General features: G+C 45.1%; 1 protein-coding gene, 1 long non-coding RNA gene and 1 pseudogene across 6 annotated transcripts; 1 reads left to right on the top strand and 2 right to left on the bottom strand.

Annotated features, from left to right (window-relative positions):
* Nucleotides 1–296: 296 nt before the first annotated feature.
* LOC120976827 (uncharacterized) lies at nt 297–1,436 on the bottom strand. The gene is made up of 2 exons (XR_005773329.3): nt 1,009–1,436; nt 297–888 (listed from the first exon to the last, which is right to left on the bottom strand). It is a non-coding gene; the product is annotated as an uncharacterized lncRNA (long non-coding RNA).
* A 2,530-nt stretch (nt 1,437–3,966) lies between these two features.
* On the bottom strand, nt 3,967–6,426 carry LOC109778951 (nicotianamine aminotransferase 1-like; annotated as a pseudogene).
* Nucleotides 6,427–15,486: 9,060 nt separating this feature from the next.
* LOC109778956 (type I inositol polyphosphate 5-phosphatase 10) lies at nt 15,487–21,477 on the top strand. 5 transcript variants are annotated; one of them, XM_045235004.2, is made up of 12 exons: nt 15,487–16,013; nt 16,254–16,317; nt 16,400–16,475; nt 17,047–17,109; nt 17,206–17,278; nt 17,366–17,470; nt 17,813–18,431; nt 18,502–18,695; nt 18,782–18,890; nt 19,120–19,268; nt 19,927–20,135; nt 21,102–21,477. In XM_045235004.2, the coding sequence occupies exons 2-12, from the start codon at nt 16,288–16,290 to the stop codon at nt 21,218–21,220; spliced, it is 1,746 nt and encodes a 581-aa protein (XP_045090939.1). In that variant the 5' UTR covers nt 15,487–16,013; nt 16,254–16,287; the 3' UTR covers nt 21,221–21,477. The 5 variants fall into 5 exon arrangements, with proteins under 5 accessions (XP_045090939.1, XP_020193128.1, XP_020193125.1 ...); XM_020337539.4 differs by lacking the exon at nt 21,102–21,477 and adding an exon at nt 20,476–20,879 and having other exon boundaries at nt 15,532–16,013; nt 16,200–16,317; XM_020337536.4 differs by having other exon boundaries at nt 15,754–16,013; nt 16,200–16,317.
* Nucleotides 21,478–21,739: the final 262 nt, after the last annotated feature.

The raw sequence follows: 21,739 nt of genomic DNA, 5'->3' as shown, positions 1-21,739 counted from the left end.
CTTTATGAAAAATGTTAGTGTTGTACATCAGGCTGCAAAGCAATTCTCAACATTCAATTCAACTGGAATCACCAATAACATCGAAACAGAGGTATTTGAACTGACATTGAGCTCGAATATATAAATTTGGAAGTCGTACATGTTACGAAAATTAATTTTGTTACATATACTTCTTTTTATCTGATTCCTCTGATTGGAAGGTAACATTCTACAAATTTAGCATGTGCAGGTGCAGTTAGTGGAAAACATAAAAATCAATCTAGTTCAGCTTCAAAATATTGATGTGAACTATATGATTCAGAAATTAGAACACATGACATGTTCTCTAATCAGTTTATGCCTTTAAATCATTTGTCAAGCAACAACCATACCAATTGTCATGCGGAGAAAAATCTGATTCATAATGCTTATCATTCTGTAATGTTGGCAGTCCAGGAACACAACATGAAACATTACAGGTGCATTACTCATGCAGAAATCAAGGCTATCCCTCGCCGTGTTGTAAGCTTCACCTAAAGTTTACATTGGTGCACGTCGGCCTTATACAACGCAGCAGCTCTCACAGACAAACGCAGCAGCTATCATTAGTACACAAGTACACACGAACGAAATGATATTAACAACTTCATTCACACCCAATCTGCAGTTCCTCAGGTTGACTTATCAAATCAAATTAGTAAGTAGGCACACCCACCAACAAACTACTAAAGATCCAACCTTTGATGTAGAAGTCGTGGTAACTCATCTTCTAGTTGTTCTAGGGAGTTGGATGAACACCATGAACCGCAGAAACTTGGCGAGAACCCACCCATCTCTTTTCCGACCTTCGCCGGCGCCGCAACCGCGTGCCTGATGCTCCTTCCGCTGCGTTCCTCTATTCCGTTGACACTGCCAGAACCACAAGAATTTGAATCAGAAATTTTCTCCAAAATAGAGCGCTAACAAACCATTAAAAATCCTATGAATTCCATTCCTACAAATCAATCGACCCGCAGAGCGCTAAGCCACCTTAATTAGTAGCATCTTCGTGGGTGAAGACGATGAGGAGCGGCGGGCGGCGGCCGTGTTGTCTGTTCGGCGGCCATGTACCTGGGGTAGCAGAGGAGGAGCAGCGGGGCGGCGGCCTGCTCTCACATCCGTTGGAGGAGAAGCGGCGGAGGTAGCGGCCTGCTCTTAAGTTCGTTAGAAAGGGACCGGCGGGGGCGTCGGCCCGCGCTCGCGTCCGTGGGAAGAGGATCAGCGACCTACATGGGGAAGCAGAGGAGCAGCGGCAGGGGCGGCGTCCTGCAATTGCCTCCGTCGGAGGAGCGGCGAGGACGGCGGCCTGCTCTCGCGTACGGTAGAAGTGGATCGGCCGGGGCGGCGACCTGCTCTCAGATGCGCCGGATGAGGGTTGGTTGTCTTCGCGTTTTCCGCGGCCCTCGCGCCCCTCATCAGGAAGCCAGGACATATTTGTTTCCTTTTATGATTCCACCTTTTTTTCCTACTTGTGCGGGTGTGGGAGGACATCGGTTCGGCAGAGTAATCGTCCGCCAGGGAAAATTGATAAACGCACTCTTGGCTGATGGTTAGTGTAATCTGAACGGTTAGATGAAATTAAATGACTTTGAACGTGAGGCTGTAATTGGTCGGGTTGTTATGTGTAGATTAGGCTGAGTGCGTTTAGCGATGAATATGTTTGCTTGTTTAATAGTAGTATAGATTAAGGTCATATGCAATAAATTTTTGGGAAAACAATAGGTTAATTCCATATGCGAGGCTTACTTAAGTTTCTAAGCAACCTACATCATAATTTTTTTTAAATCTAATCACATACTGTGTATTTTATATAATGACACCATACAAAGTTTCTTAGTTTTCAGACTTACTTATGTTTTATGTAAATTCAAAACCCACTTACCTAAAAGGTTTTGTATGAATTTTCCCATCTACATGTTTGAAATTCCCAAACATTTGTGTCATACGACCTAAATATATCCTACCTTCAATATGATTTTTCTACCAATGTTTGGATTTTTTAACGAACTTGCAGTTCAAATATGTTATATCCAATTGAATAGATAGATAATCATGAAATGCCTAAAATATAGAAAATGAACCCTAAAAAGTTCAATTTCTTTATACAATACCATAATACCTAAAACCCAGAAATACCCTAGAAAGACAGGAAAAATACCTAAAATTTTACCGTTGACGGGCCGTAAGAATAGCTTGCCACTGGTAAGTTATATGCATGGCTAACCGGTGGGTGCCACTTACTAGTGTGGATAACTTAGCTCGCCACCAGTACCACTGTAATTTTCCGTCCAAGGCTAAGTCAAGGATATTTTATCAGTGACAATTAAAATGTGGCACCTGCCACTGGTATGTAAATATTAGTGGCAGGGTAGGCTTGGCGTCCGCTACTAATAAGTGATCAGATTACGGTGGTGGGTGCAAATGCTTGCGACTAGTAAACTCCACATATAAGCAGTCTGCAAGCTAATCCAACTCGCATGCTCCCGCCGCCGCCGGCCGCCGGCCCCGCGCCCCACCTCCGCCCCCTTCCTCCCTCCCCTCTCCCCCGTCCAGACCCGCCTCGCGCCGCCTCCCCGGGAGGTGGCCGGGGCGGAGCTCGTGCCCCTCTTCCACGGGGCCCCTCCTCCCCCTTTTCCTCTCGCCGCCGCCTGCGGTCGCCCCCGGCGCTGGCCCGGTGGTTCCGACGGCGGCGGGCCTTCCCTTTCCCGCGCGCGCGTGCTCCCTTCCCGGGGCAGGGAGGCGGCGGCGGTGCAGCTCGGCGTGGCTGCGGTCCGGCTGCCCTGCGGCGGCGGCCGGCGGCAGGCGTGGTGTCGGCACCGCTCCTTGGCGGCGGGGCGGTGTGGTGGTGCTGGGTGGCCGTCGTCGCGACCCCGGCCCAGATCTAGGCCCGGCGGGCCCCATCTGGGTCCTAGCGGGCCGGCTCCCCGGCGTGGCCTCGTTGTCTGCGGCGCGGTGAGGAGGAGGAGCGGCTCGGATGTGGGGCGTCGGCGTCGACGGCGTGCCGGCAGCAGCGCGATGGCGGGAGCTTTACGGGCCCACGAGGGCTCGGCCGGGCCTGTGGGCCCACGGGCCTGGTGTGCTCCTGCTATTGCGTCCGGACGGCTACCGTCACGGACGGTGGAGGTGGGGCCCTCCTGCGTGCCGACGATGCTGATGCCCTAGTCCCGGCTCTGATTCTTCGCCGCGCTGCCCTCACTTCGCGGTGCCGTGGTGAGACGGCGTGGGGGCCTCATGTCCGCGTTGGCGCAGGGTAGTGGTTGGTCTGCTGGCTGGATCCGGAGCTCCCGAGGTGCGGGTTGGGATCGGGGGAAACCCCTGTCGGCGTGTCCGACACCGGCGCGGTGACGCCTGTGGGCGCCACTTGACCTTCCGGGAGGGCGTCGGGGGCTACCCTTCCTCTCGCCTCGTCGTGTACCGGGGGAAACCCTTGGCAGTAGCGTCGTCATCATCGCGATCCTTCTTGGAGGTATTGATAGGTGCCGGCGCTCCGGAGTCTTGGAGCCTAGTGGAAGATCGTGATGGGTGCAGTGGTCGCGAGGCTTCTTCGTTTTTGTTGATCCGCCGTTGTCGGCATTTGTTTCTTTGTTCTTTCTTTGTCGATTTTTTTGGGCATGACTGTGCTGCTTCCGCCCCAGCACCTATCCCTGTATGGTTTGGTTGGTTGCTTTGTATACAAAACGGGGGAAACCCTTTTTCGGCAATCCAACTCGCATTGTATTTACTTTGACATATTTACCATATTTAAGATACAACTGTGCAGTAATTTAGCTATTACTTGCCGCAAAAAAAGACATTTAGCTATTACATTCATCCGAGTTTGATTTCTCTCATGTGTGTGGCTAGGTCTCAATCGACTGAGACTTAACCAAGTCCGAGTCAAGTGACATAGTATATAAAAAAACTGGAAAAAAAAAAGTACAAATCTTCATGCAAGTTCAAAAGAATATAGCATCGACTAAGACTTAGCAAATTGTTCTCTCATATGCACCACAAGTTGCACATGCTCATTCTAACTCTATTTTGGAGGACCCACACAGATGCATATATTACTTCACCTCCTTAGCCTTGCCATGCCTTTTGCAGAAAGATTTGACCCTCTCCAGGCCATCCTCAAGAAGGGGTCGATCAACTGCAAACGTAATACGGAGCCAATCCTTCATTCCTAGTCCACTCCCTGTAGTGCATCAGCATGTGTTAATTTTCAGTTGCAGAATACTACCGTCAATTAGTAATTGAACCAGCAGATACCCCACCCCGTGAATTGTAGCAGGAATATTTTTAGACTATTGAAGGAAGACGTTTGTACCTCCCAGTTAATTTGATTACAGTATAGTCATGTGTAAGGCGTTTTGATGACCGGGCTCCATGTAGCCCTTTATTTTTCAAAAATTCAAAATTCAAACTTTCTCATTTCAAAAAAATCTGAAAAATATGCAACTATACGAGGATGAAATGTATATGTGTGTAAAAAATCAGGATGAAATACCTTGAAATGCGACCTGTACAAAGAAAAGACAAATTTTTGCACTTTGAGGATGAATAGTATCATGTGTTGAAAAGCCCTAGTTTTTTTTTTATACAACCCTCATTCCAACGTATTTTGTCCTGAAAATTTACACATATGTGCACTATGCCTCCAAGTATGTCTGTATTTTTTTTAGAATTTTTGAAATGTTAAAAATATGAAGACGATTTTCGTGGGCTATGTAAACGATGTCAAAACAAGTTAAGTTACAAATACCAAAACCAGATAATAGTACAATGCAGCATAGTTGATAAGTCCAATGCATGATTGATTATGTATGTACCTGGGCAAATGACCACGGATTCCTCTCGGGCAACCTTGGTGCAGAAGTCGACATCATCGTCGATACCATCTAAGCAGGACAGGTCCAGCTTCACCATGACGACCATGGACCCCTCTGGTTTGTGAGGGCAGGTGATGCAGTCGATGTCGTTGAGTTTCTGGTAGCATATCTCTGCGGCCTCTCTCATCACGTTCATGGCGTTCTCGAAGAAAGCTTCATCCGTGTTGGCGATGATTTGGGGTATAGCTCCCTGGTCAAGTTATTTCCACGGCGCTGAGAGGAAAACTACCAGCGCTGATACTCCACACGTACGAACATTTGCTAGGCACTAACCTGAACAAACGTTACTGGGTCTACCGAGATGCCACAGTAGCTTATTATCGACTGAATAACCTGTTACCGGGAAGAAATTAGGTTCTCTTTCAGATGTCATGCATAACCAGATTGAATTCGCCACTTGAAAGTTGTGGTACGTAACTGTCTTGAAAAGTTGAAATGAGTGTATCTACACACTGAAACACGTCTAGATACACCCATTTCGACGATAAATAATTCCGGACGGAGGTTGTACGTACCTTCTTGTCCCTAATGACTCCCTTTGGATCGGATGCCGCAATCCAGCCAAGTCGCCAACCAGGCACCATCCACCGCTTGGAGATGCCTCCCAAGGTCACCACTGGAGCTGTCTCCCCAAACACACCCATGGGCACGAACGGCTTGCTCCCAAAGACGCAATGGCCGTAAACTTCGTCACTGATCACCAGGACTCCGAGCTTCCTCGCGGTCTCTGCAATCTGTTTGATTACCCTATCACCGATCATCATATATATTCAAGGATGCAACGTACATCTCTCTGAAGTGGCCACTGTTTAAGGTAGATACTACCTTGGCCAAGTGGTCATAGGAGTAGACGCTCCCACAGGGGTTATTGGGATTAACGATGACCATGGCGACCGTATTCTCGTCGGCGAGAGCCTCTACCCCGTCGAGGTCGACCTCCCACCCCTTCTCCGGCACAAGATCGAAGTGCCGGAACTCGAGGCCGCACAAGGCCGCGCGCGCCTCGTACGTTGGGTACCCCGGCCGCGGCAGCAGCACGTTGGCGCCAGGCGAGGCCAGCACGGCCATCATGATCTCGATGGCGTGGTTGCAGCCGGCCGTGAGCACGCACGACGTCGCCTGCGGCCAGCTCGTAGGGGAGCTCGCGGGACAGGTACGCGGCGACGGCGCTGCAGCAGTACATACATATATGTGCGTTCACTTGCTGCCTCATACGAGACTTTGACTGACTGAAACAGAGAAGGCTAGAGCCTAGAGCGGCGCACCTGCGCGCGTCGGCCACGCCGGCGGCAGGGGAGTAGCGGCTGTGCTTGCCCGACAGAACGGCGGCGGCGACGGCTTCCGCGGCAGCGGCCGCCGTGCGGAAGCACGCGAACACCGAGGGGTCGCCGTGGCCGAACGGTGCGACGGGCCGCGGGTCGCTCGTGTCCAGGCAGTCATACACGCGGCGCACGAGGGAGCGGATGCTCTGCCTGCTAGCCGCCTCCAGCGCCGGGTTTGCCGCCCCAAAGCGCCATTTCGCCTCCCCGCTCTTCTCCATGGTTGGCCGCCGAGGACGGGCGAGCTAGCGTCTTGCGGCAGTGTGCGTCGGGCGGTGCCTCTCATGCGTGTGCGTTTTTATCTACGGAATGCTAGGTCGTCGTCTCACTTGTTTCTCACGGCGGGACTGTCTGAGTAACATCGAATGTTTTGTCAACTACACGTAGGAGTCACAGGCACACGACCCGTTCTAATCTCTGAATCTTTCTTTTTTCGATGGACTTAATAATCTTCTAATAATGCTATATATGTTTGGATGTATGTAATGGAGGTCTCCGTATTGAATTGGAGCAAATTGTAATGGACATAAATACAAATTAGTTTGTTTGGATGCTCATGGAGCCTCAATGAGGTTCCAGTACCAAATTATGTTTGGGTGACAAACTGTGGAATTGCATAGTGTTTTCTTCTTCTTTTTTTCTTACCTTTTCTATTTTTTCACATGCCAAATCATGAATATTTATTAAAAGTCATGAATATTTAAAATACTATGAACTTGTTTTAGAATTCACTATTGTTTTTATAATTTCATAAATATTTTAAAATTCATGAATATTTGGAAATACGTGAACATTTTATATTTTTGAAAACTTCTTGAAATTCATGAACATTGTTTCAAATCCATGAATACTTTCTATTTTGTTTTTTATTCACATTTTTAAAAAAACATCAAGAATTTTAAAATACTAGATTTTTTGTTGATTGAATGAACTTCTTCAAATAAAAAATATGGTGGTTATTTTATGGGCTAGCAATGGAGCAAGCAGGAAAAAAACTAAACGAGCGAGTGGGGGAGCCAAAGTGAGCGAGCGAGAGGTCCATGACCCGACCCATATGAATGTTATAACAAAAATCTAACGGCTTCAACGTGGAATAAGAGCTCCCAAGGGACTCACACAACCATCACCGACTGACATCGAAGTCGAAACGTGTGTCAGAGCTAATCCCGGCAGATCCCTCGGTAGAGTATCCCACCGTGACGATTAGGTCAAAGGAAAAAACATGAGACATATTTACCCAGATTCAGGCCCTCCTTACGAGGTAAAACCCTACCCCTGCTCATGTATATTGCGATTGTAATGTACAAAGCAAAGGTAATACAAAAATATTATAATGTGTTGTATCAACTGGCTTATATAAGATATTGATGTCCCTAGGGTTACACAACCTAGTTGGCTACATCGATGAAGGGGAGTCCTCCACGGCTCTAGCTTCCTTGTCTTGAATGGCAAGTCAGAGTCTTCTTTCTACAGGGCCCGAGGGTCGACACAATGGCCTAGGGCGGAACCAACCTAGGGTGCCTTGGGCTGGCCTAGTTAGGCTGGCAACCGACAAGGTGAGGCACCACTAGACCATAGCACCATCAACATGTAAGGACTCAACATAGAGGCGGACCACGATTTTTTTTTAAGATGGGGCGAAGTCTCACTAAGATTTTTTTATGCGAATCAAAGGAGTCAATACACACTAACAATGCACACTACAACATTCTCCATGAACTTCAACATTCTCTTCCACTATAGCTTCAAGAGAATCTGTAGTTTGTTCTTCCACTTGTTCTGTTTGCATCAAATTTTCATGCTCTACTTCCACGGAACTCACTTGATCTTGATGAGTGGCATGTGCCGAAGCATTGACACTTTCACGGGTACTTGGGTTCGATTTCGAGCTACTGCCACCACCAAGCACTTCAAAATATCTTTTCATATTTGCAATTCACAACCAGAGTGTTCACAACATTAATATGTCACTACAATCTTCTTGAATTTGAGGCTTCAAGCTACTGTTGAAATTTGCTACAAAATTTCAGAACAATTGAGAAATTACCTCCTCCCCTTTCCTTTGGATTTGCTATTCCCTTCCTCTTCTTTCCATCTTCTGGCAATCTCGCCGTTACTGCGTCGGACTCGGAAGTGGCCGGACGCCCGGATAGCTGTTGCTGCCGCTAGGCGCCTAGGCCCCGGCTGGAGCCGCCGCTTTCGCTTGCTTCCGCGGTGCGCCGCCCTCTAGCCCCCCAGCCTGCCGCCGCCGTTGCCTGCCCTGCCGTCAGCTGCCCCGCCCGGTCCTGGGCTCCTGGTGACCTGGCCAGCCGCCGCCTCCGCGCTAGCTTAGGGATTTGGGTTGTTGCATGGCGTCACGTGGAGAGAACAGAGGAGTGGTCGAGTGTGTTGCGTCTCTGCTCACGTGGACGCTCGAACCTGGTTGGCTGCCTCGGCTGTTGGCTCATCAGGCCGCTCGCTTCGTCGGCCCATCACGTATAACAGCGACAACGCAGCGTATTCTTCTAGCGATCGATGCATAGTGGTTATAAATTTTTTGCTCAAAATTAAGGTATGGCAGGCGCCATACCCTGCCCACTGGAGGGCTCCGCCAGTGACTCAACAAGCACACACCTAATAACTCCACTCTCGTCTTAAAACAAATATCATCTCCAATAGCAACCCAAACGACATAGTAAGATAAAAAAAAGATCGTCACAACATAATTAAAACCCAAGCAAGCATAAATAAAATCGAAAGAAACAACCAACCACATTAACCTGCTAAATAAAACATAGTTAATCTCGTGAGTGAAGAACAGTACGGCGAAGCGCGCGTTAGTCTCTAGTAAGATACTTTCTTCAACCCACAAAGTTAGTACAAAGTTGAGTCACTTATTTTGGAATGGAGGGAGTACTAAGCTCTCTAGATTTGAAGCGCCTTTGTGCTTCAAAGGCTATGGGGTCATTATGGACCTTGCCTATAAGGGTGTGGGTCGATGGTTGACAGCAACTCACACTTAGCCATAGTGGACCGGTCGGTTTTAAGAATATATTGTCTGGTTTGTTTTATCTTTTACTCTTTATTTTCTACTAATTATTTTTAGAACAACCTTCCCCGGTCTTCCAAAGGGTAAGAATCAAATAAGAAGTAGGAGCCCCAAAGAGAAAATAAGAAAGATTAACCGACTTTAATAGTTTCCCATTACTTTCTTTTCAGTATGTTTTTTTTCATTCTATTTATTCACATTTTATTTCATGGATAACCTTCCTAGATTTGAGCCCCTCGTGTGTAGGGGATATGGAGGTCGCTATAGGCCCCGCTTGTAAGGTTGTGTGTCGCAGGTTGAGAGTAACGCGCACCTAACCATAATGGATCTGTTGGTTTTCCTGGTTTTGAGAAGGTATTGCGTGGTTTCTTTTTTTGTGTGTCTTTCTACTATTTTTAATAGTTTTTCTTCTGTTGCCCCCTTTTCCTTTTCTCTTTTCCTATTAGTTTTATCTTTCTCCTTCTCTTTTATGTTTTCATTTTATTTTTCCACATTTTAATTCATGAATATTTATTAAAATTCATGAACATTTAAAAACATGAATATTTTTTTAAATCCACAAGCATGTTTTAAATTCATGAATATTTTTATAATCTGTATTTTTTAATTTCAAACATTTTACCAAGATTGCAAACATTGTTTGAAATTCACATATATTTTAAAATTCATGATTTTTTATTTGGAAATCATATTTTAAAATTTAGAAAAAAATCAGTGAACATCTTTTTATGTAACAAAAAATTCCAAATAAAAAAGTGTTATAGCCATTTTTTCTGAGCTAGAAGTGGAGCGAGCAGGAAAAAGGCTAAGCGAGCAAGCAGAATCGGGAGCCGAGCTGAGCAAGCGAAAGCTTCATTGGTCGGCTCATGTGAGAGTTGTAGCAATAATGCCATGGTTTTTTTTCATGGAATAAGAGCTTTCAAGGAGCTCACACAAACCACCGCTGGCTAACACCCATGCTGAAACAAGTAATGACACCACAACCATGCACCAAGCAACTACACTCTCCTCTCAGAATAAATACAATCTCCAATAGTAGCCCCACATGGTATACAGATGAAAAAACACCACCAGAACATAATTAAAACCCAAGCCAACATGGATAAAATCAAAACAACCGATTGCAATAAACCTGCTAGAGAAAAATAATCAATCCTACGAGTGAAGAAGCGCTTGTTAGCCTCTAGTAAGATTCTAAGATCCCTTGAAATACTGCTTTCTTGTGCTTTTGGGGCTTTGGAGGGCGTTGAGGGGCCCATTCGTAAGTCGGTGTTAATCGCTGACGGTGTTTGGGCTTACTGCTTAGTATTCTTAACCTCTACATCTTCTCCTCTTTCTCAATCTCTCAATCCTCCCCTCTGTCGCACCCTTTTTCCTTCTCTCGACCATGTACCTATACCTATTCTCTCCTCCATCTGATCTTCTCATCCCCAGCTAGCTCCTATCTCGTTGCTCTCCTCTGGGAGAAGAGGATAAAGATCGACTCATGCTATCGCGACGCCGACGAGCCCCAAGAAGTACCACCTGCCTAGCTGTCCTCGAGAAGCATCCATCTTCGGCAGTGATGAGGCGTGAAGGAAGAGGTCAGCACACAAAGCGGCTCTATGACGCTAGGTGGCTGGAGGATAGGCGCCGAAAAAAATTCCTGCCACAAGTGGCAAGGGTTCTTCTCGGTTGCTGGGCCCGAAGTCCAACACATATGATGAAGACATCCAATTCTGGGTCATGACTCCCTAACCAAATCAGGGATGAGACACGATCTAGGTGAGAATGGGGCTGGTACAGTGGACATTCTCAATTTATTATGATTGGTGGCCCTCAATTTCTTAATCAAATTGAAGGGTAAAAAACTTGGGCCTAAGAGTGGAGGTGAAGGAGGTGCAGATGAACAGGGATTATTTTGCTCCAAATGAAAGGAAGGCGGGCATATCAACAAGGATTGCAGAAAAAATGTTTATTGTATCCTGTGTGGAAAAGAGTCACACTTGACTGAAGATTGTGGTTGGCTTAAGCAGATCAAACATGTTGCTAAGTATGTTGGTTTTGCTGCTAGAGGCCTGGGGAGCCTCTTATACAGAACACTAAGGATATTAACAACACTAAGCATGCCAATCCTTTGTCTTTAATTGAAGTTACTTCTGGTGAGATTAATGAGACACGATTTCTGCAAGGGTTCAACGGAATGTTTAGTTGAAATTGACAATGGAGAGCAAAACAACAGGGCAGAAAAGCTTTTGTTATGAGATTCCCGGTATGGTCAAGTTGGTGAAACTAACCATTTTTGACAAGTTTAATTTGCTTGGTACGAGCTGTAATCAAGGTTTCCAAGTGGTCCCATGAGAGTCACACTATCGGGAAGTTGAATACTTTTTGGGTTAGATTTGGTAAGGTGCTAGACTACTTGAGACAATTTTTTGTAATGTGTGAACTTGAGACTGGTTTGGGTCTATTGCTAAAAATTGATATGGCAATAACTTGTGAGATGCCTTCTGAATTGATGGTGATGGATTGTAAACCTGTACTGCATGAGGTGATGCTCCAACCGATGTTGCTTCAACGATTTATAGTTCTCGTCTCAAGGGGCGAATGACTATTGTAGTTTTCAAAACTTGGCATGGTGATGACGTTTGCAGGTGTCTTTTTCCTTTACAGTTGGTTCAGCGTAATTTTCAATCTCTGTCGGGCCGCATACAATCAAAGAAACAAGAAGGCTAGTATGACTTTTAATATAATTTTATTTTTTGCTGATCGCGTTGTGTCTAGTTGTCTGTTCATTGCATTGACTTTTGTTTATTATATACTGTATTTTCTTTGTCCCACAATGCGAGTAACGGGAAAACTGAAAGAAAAAAAAACCTAAGCATGGGAATAGAGGGAGTACATTTTCGCCGAGGTAAAAGCACCCACAGTCCACAAACTTGCATCGTGGGTAATGATTTGGTCCACAAATTTGCAAAAGTCGACTCCGCCATCTACAAACTTGTGTGTCGGGTGCATAAAAACCCAGAGCCTTCCATAAATTTGCAAAAGTCGACTCCGCCATCTACAAACTTGCGTGTCGGGTGCATAAAAACCCAGAGCCTATCAGACGCAGCCATTTGGCACAGAACATTTTGCAAAGACGCCCTCAATGTGTCCTGAATTGACGCACATGCTGCGCTCGCCCAACTGAGCGTATATAACATAAAATGAGAGGGGAAAAAACCCGACCAACCCCAGATCACAGGTTGGTTGTGCGCGTACATGAACCAACACGTCGAACATATCTATACTCCGTGATATTTATCCACTGACAGATTACTTTTTTCTGCGGGTATCTGATTTGGAGCTGGACCTTTTATATTCATCTGTGAGAGGGTGCTGCACCTCAGGGTGATACGCATTTTTTAGGAGCGTGATGATACGTTAATTTTTTTAATAGGAGCATAATGCGTTAGTTTTCTATACATACACCGTGATATTTATCCACTGACAGATTACTTTTTTCTGCGGGTATCTAGTGACAGATTACGTACTTTTGTATGTGCTTAATTTTCATATAGTGCACAAAATGATATTTCTATTTTCACACAGTCTAATATTTTAATAATAGTGCCGTGAGGACAAAATATTTAGACCAACCCCCCTGACAAACACGGCGCATGTGCATGTATGCTATTTTTGTAGACATATTTTGTAACTCTTTTCAATGTTAGCAATGTGGGCATTCAACAATATTTCATATGCCTTTTTTATCATCCATCCTTGCTTTAAACGACGAATGATATTCATATAATGTTTTGCCTTTTTTTTTTGCTATACAACACATTTTCCCATTTGCATCAGTTTATTTATTTTTGTACGGTTTCAACACTCTACTTTTTTTTGTCAAACTAAGTGTCAATATTTATATGGGCCAAAGCCCCCTCAAGGTCTAGGAGCAAATGGATATTCCTAATTTGTATGACATTTGCAGTCTAGGTTTGTAAATCAACGTATCACATTTTAAACTTGATGGTTATGGTTTAGGATAATGAAACATTGTTGCATTTTTTGTTACTGTTTAGGATCGCAAAATATTAGAGCGTACTTACGCTTGCATTTGTAGTTTAAACTCCCAAGAAAAGCAATTCTAATTTATTTGATTTTTTATATGACCCTTGTAGCTTTGGCTCGTATAGCGTATAGCGTTGGAGCATATTTGAGCTTACTTTGATTTTTTCTAGTATCATTATGTTGACTGATGGGGCTTTGATGTGATAATATATATATCACGCCACACTTTATATTTGTACGGTATTGATGGGACGGAGGGAGTACTTCTTTTCTTTTACATGAGGCTAGTAGTTTATACTCGTATTGCCTTGGAGTACTGTATTTTTTGGCATGAGGTGCGTACACAATTTGGGTGTACGTACTACTGTAACTGTGTGGTCGGGTATGAGTAGCTGCCTACAGTTTCCGGTATACAGAGCTTGTGTCTCCCTTTTTGACAGATATGTTCTTCGGTCCTAGTGGCAAGTGGCGAGCGCGTTAGAGCAACTCTAGCAGACCCTACATTCCGCCTCGACCTGTAAAATAACCGCTAAAATGCGGGCCGGGGCCAAAAACCTGCCCGATCAGACCCCGCATCCTGCCCCGGCCCGCAAAAAATTTTAGGGGGCGCGGCAAAATCCCGAGCCCAACCCGGAAAGGAGCCGGAAGGCCGCCACGCGCATGAGGCCTCCCCCCTCCCCCCTGCGTCGGCGGGCCGCTGGATTTGCAGATCTGCGGCACTTCATCGCGGGCCGCCGGATTTGGCTTTTTCCGGCCGCCGGTTGCTGCCCCAAGCGATGGAGTGGTCGGGGAGCCTCTCCCGCGGACCAGGCAAGGGCGCATCGCCGCATGCAGGTGCGAGTTCGTCCGCCCGCCGTCGCCGAAGGTTTGCGGGCATGGACTCGTCCGGCCGTCCACCGGACTCGGCGCTCGCGCAGCGTCTTTGTGGCTTGCCGATGCCGCTCATAGAGTGCGACGACTGCACGCGGAAAGTGCTGCGGCTCACTTCGAGCATGCCGAAGCACCCCGGATGGGTGTTCTTCAAATGCGAAAACGACGGGGTACGTGCACTTGCGGTAGCTCGTTTCACAGTTCATTCTTTAGCTAAATTGTGGTGGCTCACTTCGAGCTTGCTCATTCTTTTGTGTAGGACGAAGGATGCTCATTTTGGCTTTGGGAAGGGCAATACATTGATTTGTTGATAGAAATAAATTTAATAGATGTTAGTGCACTCCTTAGCACAATCGAAGGCAATGATGCGGCTGCATGTGAAACTAGAGGGGAAGCAACATCTACTTCTTCCGAACCAAAAATGAAGAAAGAAGAATGTAAAATCAAGAACCGCAGATCAACAACGAATGCATGGAGAAGATATTAGTCCAACTAGTGGGAGCAGTTATGGAAATTGGAAATCTTCCAAAATGCATACTTGTAGTTCTTGTTTTCTTTGGTCTTGCTATTATAGCAAAGATTTGGTGATGCTTTGTGTATCCAATGTTGTTATTTATAAAACAAAGCAATGCAATATGCTAGATCAAATTAAGTTGCAAATTTAAGTTTTACGGGCCGGGAGGAGATGCGTCAAATCAGACGCCGCAACCCCAACCCGTAAAAAAGCATATTCTGGGAATATCTTTTTTAGGGGTCCATTATGCGGGGTCTGCAACTGCGGCCGTCCGCGCCAACCCGCAAAGACGTTTTCCGCGACCTGCAAAGACGTTTTGCGGGTCGGGAGGATGCGGGGTCTGCTAGAGTTGCTCTTACAAGCGCGCAGTCGCGTGTTCGAGTAGCGTCGGCACATGTTTTTATTTATTCCTCTTGCTCTAACGTACTGACAGTTGGGCCCTTGTAGCTGCGCGTTAAACCTGGATATACCAGGGGGTTTTCTAGAAAATATATTATGCCAGGTGGCTGCATCTGGTTGGCTGTGGGTTTTTTTGCACCCAGACTGCAAGTTGCTGGATGTGGGAATCCACTTCTGCAAGTTTTGGACCAAATCATCACCCACCATGCAAGTTTCTGGACGTGTGGTGCATTTACCTCATTTTCGCCTGAATTATATCCTTCTCGCCCGATTGATTCCGGGATCATGTAAAGGAGAGCGGGTCGACGTCTGTCCCTTTGCTGTCGGCTCCGGAACGGAATCATGGGGTCTCACGTCGATGCAGCACCCACGTCCAATCCAATCCAATCCAAATCCAAGGAAAAGCAACCCCGCCGCTGACACGGTGTGTCCTCCGACTCCTCCCCCACTTTCTCCCCACCACCACCTCCCGTCTCCCCCGCTCCGGACGCATCCAGTCGCCTCTCCTCACGTGCGCGCCTCTAACTCCCCCGCAAAAAAAAAAAAAAAAACTCGCCGCTCCGGTCAACCCGCCGCCGCATGCAGCAGCAGAGAGAGACAGCACTACTAGATGTAGATCGTCCAATCCGAAGCCATTCCTCTCCACCCCGTCACGGCCTGCCACAGCGTCCGTCTCATAGTTTATTCTCTCCTTCCGCTGCGCTTGTCTCCCGCATTGGTTTAAAGGAGGGAGGTCCACGGACGGAGGGGAGAGAGGCGGTCCCCCGATGGCCCTGCGTCCCTCGCCGGCCTCCTCCTCCCACGCATTGCCGGATTCCAGGGCTCCCCGCGCGCCGCCGCCAAGTGGGCTGCTGTGGCAGGAGTAGTACGGGGGGTTTGCTTGCTTCTTGGCTGGGTTGGCCGAGGGCTTTGGTTTGGGATCGCCGGAGCGCCAGGATCCGGAGGTTCCCTCGAGGCTAAAGGTGGGTGTATACATACGTTGCGGCATTGCCTATTTGGGGTCCGTCGGATCGTGCGGAGGAAGATCGGTCCGAAATCGCATCTTCTCGTGTCTCTGCATTCTCTGTTGTCAGCGGGCTGGTTGGTTACCTCAACGCAATTGTAGCAAGAATTTAATTAGTTCCCTGTTACTTATGTGAACACTGCAGATTCTTTAACATTTGATTTGACTGTCGAATTTGGTGCTCGGTCTTGAAATTCAGAAAGGAGAAGAGCCTTTGCTAGGTTCAACGAGCGATGGCCTCCGCCGGTGAGGAAAAGATGAAGGTGAGATGGTAAATCTGTTTCCGCAACCACATTATGCAGAGATGAAAAAATTTGTCTTCAGCAAACTGCATTTGCACTCCAGGGTTGTCGCCCTAAACTTTTCGGTGCAAAGGAGAAGAAATCTGCAAAGAGGACCGACAGTCCAAGCTGCAATGCAGGTCGCCTTTTGTCCTTCACTTTCCCCATCACGCATGAAATTACCTTTGGACGTTGTTTTCATCCTTCGGTAAATATTCCAGTATTGAAAAAAAAAAATCATGAATTTTTAGGAAAAAAAAGGACTCCTGCCTGTTATTCTGCAAAGCTCAAAATTCAAAGTGTACAATAATCTTCTTTAACAATTGAAAACTAACTTTAGTGAAGCAATGTTTTCACCAAATTTTTCCTAATTGAGCAAGTTTAACCACTTCAAATTTATAGGGGCGAGTTTTACCCAAAAGTGCGACAAAATTGATTGACAAACCTGCAATCCAAACTATCACCTACCATTCCATTTTTGAAACATGACATCATCTTTTAGAATGAAAACATGGCATCGTTTTTTTTTTGCGGGGGCATCGTTTCAGTCTTAAATTATATAGAGATTAAGATGAAGCTCCACAATAGTGATTAAATGAGCCTCACATTTCTTAAGGTAGCTACTCCCATTAATCAGTTATCCAGAAATGTTTAGTTTGTCTTGAGATAATATTAGGCATTAAATCTGTCATATGCTCCTATATATTACAGCAGCTGAGCTTGGACCAAGTCCTTCTAAGACAGTATCCGCTTCCCCCTTGAGAACACTTTCAGGTACTTTAACATGTAAAATCATGTGTTTTTATCTAATTGTACAGATGTAAAATGTTAGTTTTAATTGGTTTCTTGGCTATCTTTAATTCAAACCAGGAGTTAAGAGCATACGTCTCAGCCATTTCCTGGCCCAACCTTCTTCTATTAATAGAACAACTGAGCCCATCAGGTACAACAATGGAAATTTCATATCCTGTCATTTTCCCATCCTTTTGTGCCAACAGACTAGATTCTCCACTCTACTTTCGTTGAACAGAATTTTTGTCTCTACCTGGAACGTCGGTGGGAAAGCACCTACTGCTGAACTGAACATGGATGATTTTGTTCCACCTGATGATCATTCAGATATTTATGTGTTGGGGTAGGTCTTGCACTGATCTTTTAATAGATACAGGAATATTCCCTGCCAACATTACTAATTACACTGCCTGTGTTATATATATACCCCCCCCCCCCCCCCTATAATGTTTAATGCATGAATATTAATTTTCTCATCTACAAGATTCAATGCATAGCTGAAAAAGTTAAAAGTAATCCTTGATTGGTGTGGTAGTAGAATATCATTAACACGTTTAGTATTTGTATTCAGCGCAATTAATCCTGGATTCCTGGTTTACTTTCGAGTTTCAAGAGTATTTAGCAGATTTTTTCCTTTAACATTGATCTCCATGACATCAATTCTGTCTATTTAATCTTTGAACAGTTTTCAGGAAATTGTTCCTCTCAATGCTGGTAATGTGCTTGTGATAGAAGACAATGAACCAGCTGCAAGGTGGCTTGTTCTTATAAACCAAGCACTAAACCGGCCAGCTGATAATGATACCAATGTCTTTCAGCATCCGACATCTCCATCTGTCGATTCTACTTCATCTCGAGCTTCTTCAAGCCTCGACACTTCATTCTCTGAATTAACAAAAACAGCAAGTGGTTCCACAATCTTCCAGAAATCTTCCCTCAAAGCCATCAGAAAACCTTTCATGCCAATGCAGAGAAAACGGCTTAAGGCCTGCAACTGCCCAGCAGAAATGGTCAAATCATCGTACAGGGATGCTTGCTTTCGGCGCCCGAAAAAACATGCTGACGAGACTGATTCCTCGGGAGAGGAAGAGAAAGAGAACACGAGGGATTCTTGCGGCTCTGTGCTAAGTGAAGTAACTTCCGCTCCCACCGCAAGGGATCAGCTAAAATATAACCTCATAGTATGCAAACAAATGGTTGGTATTTTTGTCACTGTGTGGGTAAAGAAAGAACTAGTGCAACACATCGGCCATCTAAGAACGTCTTGCATAGGGCGAGGAATCCTGGGCTGTCTTGGAAACAAGGTCAGGACAAAATCAGATTGAAGTATTGCTGTAACTAATTGTCCGTATCCTGAATACACTTCTACTGCAGGGATGTATATCAGTAAGCATGACAGTGCACCAGACAAGCTTTTGTTTCATCTGCAGCCATTTGGCTTCAGGTCAGAAAGAAGGGGACGAATTCAGAAGAAACTCTGATGTTCTAGAGATACAGCGGCTCACACTGTTTTCGAGGCTTTGCAGGAGAACCGGGCGAAGAATTCCTGAGAAAATTCTTGAGCATGAGTAAGAATCTGGTGATATATATGATTGTACATCTGTTCCTTGTCAGTTTAATATTCTGTAACTAATTAATGCACTGTTTATCTCAGTAAGGTGATATGGTTTGGGGATTTGAACTACCGTATTGCACTGAGCTATGAAGATACGAAAAGGCTTTTGACGGAAAATAATTGGGATGCCCTTTTCGAAAAGGATCAGGTAACTTTGTATATTGAATCAATCTAGTTATGAATCAAAATTTGAACTACTCACTGAAAGACGGCATAAAAATTCATTTATTATCTGTTTGCTAAAAAGTTGGTACTACTAAAGAAATCTGAAAAGGTGATATCAAATCTTTCAAATGATTCCCTTATTGCGCTCAAACCATAGTTGTTCATTTCTGCAAAATTTCCCTTCCCTGATATTCAGTATGTTCATTCTTCAGCTAAAAATTGAACGAGATGCTGGACGAGTGTTCAAGGGATGGAATGAGGGGAAGATATATTTTGCTCCCACATACAAGTACTCCTCTAACTCGGATGCGTATGCTGGTGAGACTGCAACATCAAACAAAAAGAGGAGAACACCAGCATGGTATGTAACTATGTACAACTTTAAGTAGTTCCATGACAAGGAAGCCCTATCTGGGAAATATAGAAAGTGTAATGTCATAATATTCCATTCAGCTGTTGCTGTAGGCACAAACTTAAGGCCTTTTTTATTTTCATGCCATCTTAAATCCTACAAGATTGAGCGGCTGTTCGTTACACCATAAGGAAAACATAGAAATCTTCCCAAGAGGTTTTTTTAGGGAACGTGCACAAAAGCTTTGCATATCTTTTCGTTAAGCATGCCAATTGACAAGAGTCAAATGTACAACATATCCTAAACGGCTCGACAAGTGGCTATTGTTCCACACTTCTACTCGGAAGCCACAAAGAACCCACCCAAAAAAAAGTTCAAAAGTCCTATTGGTTGCAATCCCACGAATCAAAGACCTCACTTAAGAAAAATTCTGAGAATCCTAGAAAAACTCTTTCAAATCGAACAAAAGAGGCCCTAGCATGCAGTCTAACGTTACCATTGGCGTTCACTGCAAGTGGCAATAGCTCTATAAGTACTTCCATGAAAAAGTAAATAAGTAAAATAAATGCCGCACACAGTAGTTCTGATACACAATAAGCTAACGTATTAAAGTTCCAGTTTGTGATGCATTCCATTGCATACGTCTTAAGTAATTGAACTTGTTCAGGTGTGATAGAATATTGTGGCGAGGAGACGGCACTTCACAATTGTCCTACTACCGTGGAGAGTCCCGATTTTCAGATCATCGTCCTGTCTGTGGAACCTTCATTGTCGAGGTTGAGGCACTAAACAGAAAGACAAGGAGGCGCTCATCTAATGCTGACATGAAAATCGGTGCTGAAGAGCTTCTACCAACGGACAAGAATAAGGGTAAAGGTACTGCACTTCTTCACACACAGTGGTTATTTTCTAAATCTTTCATATCCCAAATTTTGGCCTAGAACAGGTGTGTATGTCAAGGCCAGTACAAAGTGACGATATCCCATTTTGGTTTCCTGTTAGGTAACAACAATGGAATCGAATAAACATGATGCATTGTTGTTTAACTACAGAAGTTCTATTGCATTTTCTCATAAGATACATAGAACCATCTTAAGAGTCGAGCTTAAGTATATTTTCAACCCATAATTAAACGTGAAAACGGTCATACCCCACACGCACTTTAGCCCTGGACTCATACAGAAGACTGAAGTATGTCCCTGCTTCCATTTTGCAGGCACATCACGGAGTGTGAGCTTCCACAAATAACACAATAATGTGCATGCCAGTTCTACAAAGAAAAACGTATATGCATCACGTTGTCAAGAATCGTGCATAGATTTGTTTGGATGACGGTTAAAAACCGGCCTGATGCTCCTGTTTCAAACAGGGCAACAGACTCTGGAAGTGGAAGGATAATGTCTAGTTTTCATTCCATTTTTTTCCAACGTGGTCCAAAAGAAAAAAGATAAGTCTCCTTTTAAAGGAGGTGATTTGGTTATATACCTGATAGGATTAAACCAGCCAATATTCTTTGGTCTGTAATTTTTCCAGTTGTAAGTATAATTGTACTATGACAAGATGAAGCAACAAACTTCTTTTGACGGCAATTTTTTAACAAGCCACGAGCATTTTGAAATGCACATAATGTTCTTTCCTTCTTTCTACCGATTTCACAGCATTGTGTGTCTTGCAACTCTGTACTCTTATTTCAAAAGACAGATAGAGTTGGGTAATAGAAATGCACATGGGTGGATGGATTCATAATGTATTACCCATATACTAGTATGAAGCTGGAGCATGCTACACCATTACTTCCCCTCTCTTCTTAAACTTGACCATGAGATCATTCTTCATCTGCAGAAGAACCGGCACACTGGGATTCGTCATGTGCCTCTCCAACACCTCCAGATCAAAGTTCCACACCATGGTGGCGGCGATGCTGTTATCTGAGCAACCACGATGTTCTTGCTGAGGCATGACCTTGGGCCCATGTTGAAACATAACTTGTAAGATGGATGCATGATGACTCGACGACATCCTCTCAGATCCATTCTCCCCATGACGTAGATCGAGATCAGAATGGTCAGATTTCATATGGTGGCAACTAGATTGGGTATGTGTCCTTCGTCGCTCGCCGCCGCCATCTACTTCGCCTCGTTGACCCTAACACTCTTAATATGGCATGTGGCCTGGTTATATGTCAATTGAATGGTTTGACGTCTTCAGTTGGTAGAGCTACAGATTCTTTGCACCTCTTCGTACCACTGTCCACATCACCCCAATGATCCTAAGTTCCTAACTCTTATTACCGAACCAGTAGCAAGTGTGACTTGCGGAATATCAATGATAGCAAGTGTGAATTGCGGAATATAAAGGGAATAAGAGACAACCAATGTATTCCCTTGAATTCAAATACCACCTATATCCTACTCTCCGTTGAGGGGGGCACACACACTCCCCGCGCCCCCCCCCCCTCTCTCCCTCTCTGGATTGCCCCT

This window comes from Aegilops tauschii, chromosome 3 (genome assembly GCF_002575655.3).
Source record: "Aegilops tauschii subsp. strangulata cultivar AL8/78 chromosome 3, Aet v6.0, whole genome shotgun sequence".
Lineage (NCBI taxonomy): Eukaryota > Viridiplantae > Streptophyta > Magnoliopsida > Poales > Poaceae > Aegilops > Aegilops tauschii.
The sequence above is the reverse complement of the archived record's forward strand: the minus strand, read 5'-3'. Positions and strand labels throughout refer to the sequence as shown.

Bases quoted from the DNA above. Each gene is read 5' to 3' on its own strand.
- LOC109778956 (XM_045235004.2), top strand. From the start codon at position 16,288: ATGGCCTCCGCCGGTGAGGAAAAGATGAAG. The intron at 18,696-18,781 runs GTAAGAATCTGG...TGTTTATCTCAG, and splicing joins GAGAAAATTCTTGAGCATGA to TAAGGTGATATGGTTTGGGG. The intron at 18,891-19,119 runs GTAACTTTGTAT...TTCATTCTTCAG, and splicing joins CCCTTTTCGAAAAGGATCAG to CTAAAAATTGAACGAGATGC.